Below are 12,191 nucleotides of genomic sequence, written 5' to 3'. Positions count from 1 at the left end.
CATGGCCGTCATCCCCTCCTCTCTGTTGCTCTACTGTAAAAACCCATAAAGAACTGTCATTGTTTGTGTGAAGAATTTTGCTTCGACTTCGCGAATTCGCGTGGTTGATATTTATGCGAGGGTGTGAGTGAAGTGAAATAACATAAAATGAAAAGGGTGGCATTCAGGAAACTGATCAGCTGATTGGGAGCTGAGAAAACTTGTGAGAAAAGTTCTCGCTAACGCTAACCCTTATAGCCTATTCAGATTACGCCATTAATGACATAATAATTGGCGTTTCAGGGTAAATACGCTTTATGATGTCATTATTTACGTAATATTCCATACATTTTGCGCTGTCAAAAGATACCCGCTAAAAAGAGTCATGAAGAATTTGTACGAACAATTATTACGAGAAGAGCTTTCTTTCTAACTGGGATGCAGGAGAAAATTCAGCAAAACAAAACTGACAAGCGTCACGCTTTTCTTTGCTAGAGAAAATTCTCTCTGTTTACATTTCGTTTCAGAAGTTGACAGTCATGCTCTTTCTGTCGCAGCAGGGTCGAATGCATGTTAGATGGAAATCTTCTGAGCGCTGAAGAATAACTCGGATTGTGATGGTTTGAGGAAAGCATTTTATATGATGAAAAATAATGATGATAATTATTTATTCTCCACTTATTCAACATGAATTGTTTAAAAAACAAAAAACAGATGCTCTCTAGAATTAACATGAAGTATTTAACTTAAACCTAGATTTAATAGAACAAATCAAGAATAAATTTTTCAAATTTCAAGGGGCCAATGCGGAAGACAATTTAAAACGTAGTAGGAATGGCTGTAAAAACGAATATATTTGATGAATAAACATGGTTTCATAAATTGTTTCAATTCTGCTCCTTGAATGGCTTAATATACTTTGGATTTCAACATTTTTCACGTGGGACAACTGTACGATTTGAATGGGATGTACATATATAGTAGAATAACCTTAAATAAAACATGGATTGGTTATGCATTAATTCATCCAAAATCCAGTTTAAATTATATCACATTCACACGATTCTGTATCAGAAGCTGTATCATTGATTGTCGAATGTCGAGTAGAACGCAACAGTTCAGTTTCCATTTTTGAAAAAAAAATAAATTGCTGAGTTGCCCTTCATACATGGAGATACTGGTGGAAATACATTTTAGTTCGATAATATTTCTTGAAAATTGGTCCAATCGTCCTTTTTTTATTTATTTGTGAGAATTCCCAAAAGTATCTAAATTTTTCTATCAAATCTCCGTTCGATCATAGTACAGAATCAAAATACTTTGTAAACTTAAAAATAAATTGAGAATAGTCTGATTCCCTGAATAACGGTGCACCCAACTTATGAATGTAGCTTCGCTCATTATCCTTAATGAGAGCTTCAAATATTCTTCGAAAATCCCTTTTCATATTTTTTTAAATATTTTTTCAGAAACTTTGTTCAGAAAAAAATGTTCGATTGTCGCCATACAATGGTTGATTTTCGTAAATTAAATTTTTAAACTCTCCTTGAATTCAACCCTGTATTAGCGTGCAAATGAGGAAACATGGAAACGTCAAGATATATTATCTTGCTGCAGTCTGAACACCTCGTAATAATTGGATACCTCTCACTTTGAAAGTCATAGCCGCAACAGCCCAATCTGAATAGGCTATTAATAGAGCTTGCTGACGTTTACTTATCCTTCTTGAAGCGCATATACTATCTGGCGTTTAATCATCTCTCTTGCACGCGCACGGAAAAGGATAGGATTTGTTTCATACGGAAACGCTTCGGAAGCGTTTCCGTATGAAAACAAACCCTATCCCGTCCGTGCGCGTGCAAGAGAAAGATGATAAACGTCAGATAGCCTTATGGGGAGGATAGGATTAGGGATCCTACATTCAGAGATATGCGAAAGCGGCCATCTTGAGCCAATCGAGCATTGAGAACTGTCAAAACCTGAGCCAAATGAACATTGTTATTGTTGCAGATCGAAAGGTATTGCGATTTTGGTAAAAAAAAAATTATGAAAAGTTTTATCGAATAAACAATTTGTTTTGCTTTCGTAAGTAAAAGAAGTCTAGTTGATGCCTTATATCGTGTATACATTCGTATTTCTTTAATTTTAGCAAAAATTCACTGCTAGAGGATAGACAAAATAATCAAAAATGTCTTCGAATGTAAAGTCATGTGCAAGCTAAACATTTTCACTGCGGCAAGTGCTGGCAGCGTTTGTTTACGAAAGTAACAGCGTTGCTAAATCGTCTGGAAAAGTATTCGCACATCTCTTAATATAGGATCCCTAGATAGGATTTGTTTTCATCGGGAAACGCTTCGGAAGCACATCATTTTTATTTATTTAGTTTTCACACAGACAAACAGGCATAACACATTGAACATTCACTCATCAAATTCTCGCCAACTTTTCAAAGGACCTAAAGTAGCATTATTTTCATGAATTAATTTTGAATAGCGCAATCAACAGAAAAACACATGAAAGCTTTTGATTGCTATTCAAATCAATTTCATGAAAAAAATGTTACTTAGGTCCTTTTGAAAAGTTAAGCGAGAATTCATCGTCGTCGTCGTCGACGACATTTTAATTTTGTGGGAAGTTATCACGGAGGCTTCCCACGGTACACAGCGGAACCGACACAACTCCCGGCGGGGTATTTCGGACGCGTAAAGTGGACGAGAAAACACAAGCGATTCGCTCTCCGCGGTGGTCGTTTTATTTATTTCTATTTACATTCAACATACAATAGACAACAACATATTCACAGGGCTGGCAAGGGATTATAAACATCGTACACATAACATTAGACTTGTCCAACATTCAACAAATTTAACCATTTAATCAGTCTTCTTCTTCTTCTTATTGGCATTACATCCCCACACTGGGACAGAGCCGCCTCGCAGCTTAGTGTTCATTAAGCACTTCCACAGTTATTAACTGCGAGGTTTCTAAGCCAGGTTACCATTTTTACATTCGTATATCATGAGACTAACACGATGATACTTTTATGCCCAGGGAAGTCGAGACAATTTCCAATCCGAAAATTGCCTAGACCGGCACCGGGAATCGAACCCAACCACCCTCAGCATGGTCTTGCTTTGTAGCCGCGCGTCTTACCGCACGGCTAAGGAGGGCCTCATTTAATCAGTAAACGATGAGAATTCATGAGTGTTATGTCTGTTTGTCTGTGGTTTACATCTAAACAGATAACACAGAATCAACAATTTGACGCCACAATACACGGTTCGAGGCCGCATCTCTCCATCTTCGAATGCGCCCCACGCTATCCAAGTCGTTTTGCACCTATGGTCTGTCCACCTCGCTCGCTGCGCTCACGCCGTCTCGTACCTGCCGGATCGGAAGCGAACACCATCTTTGCAGGGTTGCTGTCTGGCATTCTAGCAACACGCTCTGCCCATCGTACCCTTCCGGCTTTAGCTACCTTCTGGATACAGGGTTCGCCGTAGAGCAGGGCGAGCACGTGGTTCATTATTCGCTGCCACACACCGTCAAAGATGGTTCTAAGCACCCGTCTCTTGAATACTCCAAGTGCTTGCAAGTCCTCCTCGAGCATTGTCCATGTTTAATGTCCGTAGAAGACTACTGGTCTTTTCAGCGTCTTGTACATGACACATTTGGTGCCGTGGTGAATCTTTTTTGACCGCAATTGCTTCTGGAGCCCGTAGCAAGCGCGACTTCCACAGATGATGCGCCTTCGTATTTCACGATTAACATTGTTATCAGCCGTTAGCAAGGATCCAAGGTAGACGAATTCCTCGACCATCTCGAAGGTATCCCCGTCTATCGTAACATTGCTTCCCAGGCGGGCCCTGTCGCGTTCTGTTCCGCTCACAATTGCTTAAGCATGTATAGTGCGTCTAAGATGCATTCGGGTGTACAGTTCTGCCACCTTTGCAAATGTTCGGCCGACAACGTCCATGTATCTGCGAAACAAATAAATTGACCGGATCTGTTGAAAATCGAATCCCGGCTGTTACACCCGGCTCTCCGCATGACACCTTCTAGCGCAATGTTGAACAACAGGCACGAAAGTCCATCACCTTGTCTTAGTCCCCGGCGCGATTCGAACGAACTGGAGTGTTCGCCCGAAATCTTCACAAAGTTTTGCACATCCACCGTTGCTTTGATCAGTCTGGTAAACCTCCCAGGGAAGCTGTTCTCGTCCATAATTTTCCGTAGCCCTACGCGGTCTATACTGTCGTATGCCGCCTTGAAATCAATGAACAGATGGTGCGTTGGGACCTGATATTCTCGGCATTTTTTAAGGATTTGCCGTACAGTAAATATCTGGTCCGTTGTTGAGCGGCCGTCAACGAAGCCGGCTTGATATCTTCCCACGAACTCATTCACTAATGATGACAGACTACGGAAGATGATAGAATATCACTTTGTAGGCGGATGGTGATCGCTCCAAAGTTCTCACACTCCAGCTTGTCGCCTTTCTTGTAGATGGGGCATATAACCCAAGATATAACGTCTTCCTTCCACTCCTCCGGTAGCTGTTTAGTTTCCCAGATTCTGACTATCAGTTTGTGCAGGCAAGTGGTCAGCTTTTCTGGGCCCACCTTGATGAGCTCAGCTTTGACACCATCCTTACCAGCTGCTTTATTGGTCTTTAGCTGTTGGATGGCATCCTTAACTTCCCTCAAGGTGGGGACTGGTTGGCTTCCATCGTCCGCTGAACTGACGTAGTCAGCTCCTTGGCTGCCTTGATTTTCACTCGCCATTCAAACGTTCCTGGTAGTGCTACTTCCACCTTTCGATCACCACATGTTCGTCCGTCAAGATCCTCCCATCCTTATCCCTGCACATTTCGGCTCACCCTCGTCCGGCAACGCTGTCTCGAGATGCTGCGCGTATGCAGTGGCGACATCAGATTGCTCCGGTCGCTCTAGGTCGTACCGCGGCGATCGTCGGTACCGAACATTGTCGATGACGGATAGTTTTGGGCGCAGTTTAACCATCACCAGATAAATAGTGGTCAGAGTCGATGTTAGCGCCACGATATGTCCTGACGTCGATAATGTCGGAGAAGTGCCGTCCATCAATCAGAACGTGGTCGATTTGTGATTCTGTCTGCAGTGGTGATCTCCAGATGTACCGGGCTGTGTTTGAAGTAGATGCTGCGAATGACCATATTCTTGGAGGCGGTGAAATCAATTAGTCGTAGGCCGTTTTCGTTCGTCAGCCGGTGAGCGCTGAGCTTCCCAATAGTCGGTCTAAACCTTGGTCTAAACTCCTCCTCCAACCTGATCATTCAAACGTCCTATGATGATTTTGACGTCGTGGTTTGGGCAGCTGTTGTACTCACGTTCCATCTGCACGTAGAATGCGTCCTTATGCTTCCTGAGTGTAAGCTATGGACGTTGATAATGCTGAAGTTGAAGAACCGGCCTTTGATCCTCAACCTGCACATTCTCTCGTTGATCGGCCACCACCCGATCACGCGCCTTTGCAAATCGACCATCACTATGAAAGCTGTTCTCAGCTCATGTGTGTTGCCGCAGCTCTGGTAGATGGTATGATTACCTCTAAACGTTCGCACCATTGGTCCCCCAACTCCAATAAACCTCCTGCAGCGCTACGATGCGGCGTTAATCGGTGAGTATGCTTATGCTCCCGATGAAGTTGAGATTTTTAGTTCCACGAACCGAGTTTCCAATCGCTAGTCGCTTTTCGTCGCAGAGGTTTTCGCCGATGGTTTCGGTCCGTACTCTCTTGTTGATATGCTTTTTTAAAGGCTGGCTTGCATGGCCTGACACCAAACACCTGACACAGTTTCACTTAGAGTCCCTCGCTGGCACTCGGACGATGAGCAGCCGATCCTGACATGGAGAACAGACGCTCAGTAAGAATTGCACCTCCGGAGAGCAAACCCTCCCTTCTCTGTCAGCATACGACCATAGTTCCCACCGGGGTTGGTTACCCGATCTTCCCTAAGGTTGCTCGTATCCCGGCCAGCACCACGAGGAGGTAGGGATAGGAGTTGCTGGGTAAAAGGCTAAGGACCGCTAGATGGGGTCTATTTTATTTCTCCAGGTACGCGAAGTACCAATGGTACGCTTTACCCAACATTTCATTTTTACCTGTTGTTTCGTGAATTCGTGACGCTGGAAAGTTGCGCCCGAATTTTTGCAACTACAAGATAGTGATCATAGTAAATGTTCGGACCTCTGAACGACCTTACATCCTAACATCCGAGAAATGTCGTCCGTCGATCAGCACGTGGGCTATATGTGAGCAAGTATCTCCACTTGGATGTTGCAAGGTGTGTTTGCGGATATTCTTACGAGCGAAGTAGGTACCGCTGATTGCCATCCCTCTAGCAGCAGCAAAGGTCACAAGTCGCAGATCATTATCGTTGGTAGGCTCTCATAGAACTCATCCTTCATCAGGCTTATCGTTCGTTGGCACATTGATGCTGATCAGGCGTTCTAGGAACAGTGCATTCTGCCTGGGAAACGGTTTTCTGGAAAGTGGTATACATTCTGTCTGAATAGGGGACATATCAGATTAACTGTCCCTCACACAAGTTTTATCTTATTAACATTGTTTTTTTTTAAAGAAGTGTCTTTACATGTTTGGATATGCACAGTTCCTAGTCTCTCCGGTAGGCATAAGTGAAATAGAATCGGTGGAGCACGTGATGTTTGCATGACCACGGTTTGATAAGGAGCGAAATGTCATGCTCTGCTAGTTAGTGGCAAGAACACAACCTCGGTCAACATCACCAAGAGAATGTGCCGGGATGGGAATAGCTGAAATGCGGTGAACATAGCTGCTAAACAGATCATGTCCCAGATGAGCTACTGGCCTACGGCTTTGCATGATCAATTTGATACTGCGGGATCATTGTGGTTCATACGTGGTAATCGTTGTTGCCCCGACGATGTTCCCCGGACGTTACGACTGGCGCATGTGTTTTGTATTGCTTTGTACGATAGTACAAGTACGAGTGGGAGTGTTTCTAATAAGCAAATAAACGAGTAAGAAGTTTTGAATACATTATCTTTATTATCTTCATTCATATTGGGTTCGTTTCCCGGAGTTTAAGTTATACAATACTACGCAGTTCTATATTTTTAGCTACACAGTGGTTAAATATATTAGTCGTCCGATGAATCTTACTATGTATAGTTTTACAATTATAAACGCTCCTTCTTGCTCTGGTTTATTTGAACATATTCACATGGAAATAAACATCTGGGCGAACATTGATATAGGTTTTCAATCATTTAAAAACTGCTACAGCAGATCATTGGGATTTGAGTTGCTAGGAATATTTCCAACAAAAATACACGATTGTACCACCGGATGGATGGTATAACAACAACAAAGAAAGTTTCATAATTTATAGACGAATCTCTTAACTGCCTATAATACGAAAATAATAATGAGTCAAGTTGTCGGACCCGGTTGCAGACAAAAGTGGCATTGAACGACGAACTTAGCGTGGAACAAACAAAATATGAGAAAAACAAACTAACCGCGGGGTTTTAGTTGCCCTTCTTGTCGCCCCCAGCGTCAGCCTTAGCTTTGGGTGAAGATTTTTTATTTTTCCGCTTCCTGGCACCAGCGTTGGGAGACGACGGTTGGCTTTTAGATTCATCGGAGGAAGCACCACTTGCGGCACCAGGCGTTCCCACTGGTTCTGCTGCACCGGTACTGCTACCAGTAAGTGCGTTAGTCTGCTTAGCTTTGGCTGCTTGTTCTTCCAGCATTTCTGCCGAAAAACCGAACTCATTGATTCGCTTCGAATCTACCTTGTAGATCCAACGTTGGTAGAGGAAGATGAAGAAGACGATATCTGTAGGACGGGAAAGGTATAAGAGGTTAATCGTATGATGGATGAATCAGCTTATAAAATACTGATAAGACCTTGCGATGTGTTGTTATGCCAACAGTTAGGAATCAGGTTTTTACTGGTTTAAAGATAGTAGTTCGAACTTTCTTGGCATCTAATAATTTTAAACATAGCTAGTTTTTTGAAACCTAAATAATAACTAGATATCAAAACTGATTCATAACTTTAAACACATTTGAGGGATTAATTTAATATTATAGTGCGCTTACCATCTCTGAAGCAACCCAGCCGGTACATGGTAGGCATTTTGATCACGAATGCAAAAATGTCGTCGATGAATGTATTCAAAAATTTGTACGTCATCATTCGCCACGGAAGATGGGCTACAGATTTCAACTTGTAGTTGATGAACAGCTGAGGCGTCATCATGATGAATCCGAACGTTAGCAGATATCCGTAGAGCATGTTGAGAACGAAGGAGTACCACCCTTTGTGTTCATGATAGATGACGGAGTAGATGCCATACGCGATCAACAACGGGAAGCAAGCCCAGCCAAGATACTTGAAAGCCATGTTGTCGTACTGCCTCGTGCTGGACTCCACGTAAGATCCCTTATCTGAGAAACTTATCCGAGGAAGGAAACCAAACATGAGGTCCTCCTTATTTATGTTGATGTTGACCACTTTCTGAATCTTCCAGACTTCAATACCTAGCCCGATGAAGCAACTGACCTTGATCATGAAATTTGTCTCGTTGTCCAAAACGTATAACAGCACGATCAATGATTGGAATACATTGAAAAAGACCGATCGCACGGATAGACCTTCCAGCGACTTTCTATCCTTCCAGAATTGGATATCGTTTTTGAATGCCAGCAATTCGAAAATGCTGTGTAAAATAGAAACTGCGATGGTGATGCCCAAAAGGTAGGGATTGGTTTCCAGCAAAGTTTCTTTGAGGGAATCCTGATCTTCGTCTGATTCGGTTCCACCAGCCAAGGCTTCTCCAAAGATGTTGTTTGTCCACTTATTGCGCATTGTTTGGGCAGCATACAATTGCCACTTGAATAGGGAAAGCGGTTGATAGCAGAGATTCAGTTGCAACACTGGGGTAGTTTCATTGATCGGCTGATATTCGCGTAACATGTTCCAGTAGTCATTGTAAAAAACGATTGGGAGATATGTTTGAGCTCCTGGCAAGAATTTTACATATTCGTCCAACGGAGGAGGAACTGAACCTTTGACCCAATTCGTTTGATCAGTCACCAGATTGATTGTCAAATTTGGATGCCAGTGGGCTACTATCCGGTCTTCTACCAGGGCATTATCTAATTCCTTTTCAAACTTTTCCTTGTCTCCAGCTAGCAGATTGTGCGTCTTCACTCGTTTGATTTTCTTGTATTTGCTCAGCATTCCGGCAGCATATCCCATGTATTTTCCAGCAAAGTCTTCTCCAGCAGCTGGATTTGGACTCTTCCCAGCTCGCGTGACATACGTATGGAGATAGATGGATCCGTTGTTCATGAGCCGTTCTGATGCCTTGATCTGAGTATTGATCGTGTATATGCCATCCCCATCGCGGCCACCGTACCAATCTCCATACATCAGATCCTCCTGAAGCCAAATCAATGCGCTGGGATCGTTGAAGTCCACATTCGCGGCGTCCTCCGAGATGTACACATGCAAGTCGAACATGGTGCCGTTTTCGAACAGATTCCACGCCGTGATTTTGCTCTGAGCTGCGCTCCCTGACTGGTTGTTGACCTCTGCATTCGGAGCTGGTCGCCGGAACATATACGAGATGAAGTAAATAACCAAGGCCCGCAGGATAAGAGATTTTGTGATAGCAAAGAAAGATTCCGCTCTGGTTGGCTGACGTGCTTGCTGAATGACAAAAAAAAATGAAAATTATATAAATAGTGAAGCATAACATCTTTCCAGTATAGATAAAATTACGGGTTCAGCAGATTGAGTTGTTTTGCCATGAGAGTTTCATAAATCACGACGTTTTTTATGGGTTTTTTTAATGTATTTTTATGTACTTGCTCCTTTAATTTTAAGTCGCATCATTGGGGCAATAACATGCCTGTTGATGTAAGAGAAATACACAAATAAACAAATCAAAATTAAAAATTTGGACATAATACGCTCTGATACACAAGGAATGTTCGAGGAAATTCAAACGCAATAAGTTATGAAAATATTACAATCAATAGTACAACAGAACCCACTGAAGGCGTTATTTTGTTGTGATGGGTTAGTGATGTAGTTTGGTTTTTAAAGAACGCGTGGCAACTGTGTTTTATTGCACTGAAAACAATATTTTTAGACAGGAATTAAAATTTGCACGGGACAGTAAATATAAGGGAAATAACTATGTATACCAATGTGAATAAATCCCAAACTAGTTGAAATCTAACACTATTACGATTATTTCTTTACAAGCTACTTTTGAAATGTAAATAAATTAAACAATATATAGTCTTTGCCAAAAGCATGGTTGACATGACGACTCGTTTGATTGATTCCCATTCTATATATAAGTTATGCTTTTATGGACAGTATAAATAGTGAATTTATTGATAAAACCGTTTATAGATACTTATTTTTAGAGCTTGAGTGCAATACTAGCCAGGTTAGTATTACTTACAGTGTTGACCCGATTTTATCACTTTTACAATTACAATCACTTTTTTTAGGGAGTGTCCACAAATTAGCGTAACGCTTAGAGGGGGAGGGGAGTGGGCTGATCAAAGTATGACGATCCATACATTTTCAGATGTTTCATACAAAAAGTATGACATAGGGGGGAAGTTGGTTGAAAATAGCCAATTTTTGCGTTACGTAATTAATGGATCTTCCCTTATCCAATTTTTTCATCTAGTAAAATTCCTATAATTTTAGTCGTCTTTCTCTTTTTGTGAGTATAATTATCATTTTTAAATAGCCAGGGTGAGCCAGCCAAGGGCTAAATGCCTCTCAAATAAAGACAATTCAATTCAATTTATCTGTTTAGGCTTTTGTAAGATTTATGACAAGAAATAGTGTACATATACAGTTTACGCATTTTTATTCATTATCGGCTGCTTTTCGTTTTGTAATGAGTTCGAAAATAAACGATAAATTGTTTCCCGATTCTGTCACATTCTCTATTTTATCACTAAAATCAAATTTACCAGAGAGGTGATAAAAATGGGATGTGAATGAAATCCATGTAATTCTACCACTTTGCTCACGTACAACATACTGAAGATGTTCTGTTGAGGTCAAAATATATATATATCTGTGAAGTTACAAAGTGGAAGAATTTTGTGGCAAAGTATTAACACATCTCATGGCAAGTAAATATTTTATATCTAATATAAAATGCGTAACTAATCAGAGCACAGAACAATCGTCCCAACCAAAGTCATTCCACCCTAATTATTCGCAGCGTGATCTGTTTATTTATGGATTTAGCAGCGCCAATCATCCGATCCGTTTCAGATTCGGAGATTATCTCTGTATGACGAGGCATAAATAAAACCCATTTCCGTCTCCCAGGTACTTACGGCTTGATCGGGTGCGTTTCCATTGTTAGCCACCAGTGGTTGTCCTTCACCTCCGGCAGGTGTCCCAGGGCCTTCGCCGTCGCCCTGTCGCTGTTCGGGCATTTCGACTCAATCAGTGGCTGACGTTTTGTGGGACTCTGATTCCGTTCCCGTAGTGAGATAACAGTCGGCCGATTGCCGCTACAATTAATTCACGTAATAATCCAGATTTCGAAACAAACCACGATACTGTTCCGCGAGGAAATTGAATCAGGCCACGGCAGAAGAGTTCCGGAGCGCGACAACGAAGGAAGAAAAAGTCAGACAGCTGAGAGTGAAAATTAATCGGATGACTTTGCTGCCGACTTTTGACAAACGACTTTTCTAGAGGAAACCCCGGTAAAAAGTATACAGATTACATTTTTCAGTGACGGGCGTATTGATAAAAGTGCATGGTTATAATAGGCCTTTTCATTAGCAAAACCAGGAGAAAGGTGCCCGCCAGAGTAAACGCGACGTGCGATGCGACGCGACGCGACAGTGCAATTTGACAGCCTGTTGACAATGATTGTTATTCTTTTACGTGAGTCGCGTCGCGTCGCATCGCACGTTGCGTTAGGGGCAAGCCAGAGTAAACGCGACGAGCGATGCGACGCGACGCGACTCACGTAAAAGAATAACAATCATTATCAACAGGCTGTCAAATTGAACTGTCGCGTCGCGTCGCATTGCACGTCGCGTCTGGCTTCCCCCTTACTCTGGCTTGCCCCTAATAGCCTATTCAGATTGGGCTATTTATGACTTTGTTAAGTGAGAGGGTA

The 12,191-nt window shown here is 42.1% G+C and overlaps 1 protein-coding gene across 1 annotated transcript; it reads right to left on the bottom strand.

The window, feature by feature from the left end:
• Positions 1 to 7,030: 7,030 nt before the first annotated feature.
• Positions 7,031 to 11,747, bottom strand: LOC134213831 (putative lipid scramblase CLPTM1). Its single transcript, XM_062693221.1, has 3 exons — positions 11,392 to 11,747; positions 8,110 to 9,724; positions 7,031 to 7,843 (listed from the first exon to the last, which is right to left on the bottom strand). Exons 1-3 carry the CDS (start codon positions 11,491 to 11,493, stop codon positions 7,533 to 7,535), a joined length of 2,028 nt encoding a protein of 675 aa, XP_062549205.1. The 5' UTR covers positions 11,494 to 11,747; the 3' UTR covers positions 7,031 to 7,532.
• Positions 11,748 to 12,191: the final 444 nt, after the last annotated feature.

Source organism: Armigeres subalbatus, chromosome 2 (genome assembly GCF_024139115.2).
Source record: "Armigeres subalbatus isolate Guangzhou_Male chromosome 2, GZ_Asu_2, whole genome shotgun sequence".
Lineage (NCBI taxonomy): Eukaryota > Metazoa > Arthropoda > Insecta > Diptera > Culicidae > Armigeres > Armigeres subalbatus.
This window is presented reverse-complemented; position numbering and strand designations above follow the sequence as displayed.

Coding starts and splice junctions, on each gene's coding strand:
- LOC134213831 (XM_062693221.1), bottom strand. CDS start 11,493: ATGCCCGAACAGCGACAGGGCGACGGCGAAGGCCCTGGGACACCTGCC. Junction 9,725..11,391: donor GAAACGCACCCGATCAAGCC/GTAAGTACCTGG, acceptor TTTGTCATTCAG/CAAGCACGTCAGCCAACCAG. Junction 7,844..8,109: donor GCTGGGTTGCTTCAGAGATG/GTAAGCGCACTA, acceptor CCCGTCCTACAG/ATATCGTCTTCTTCATCTTC.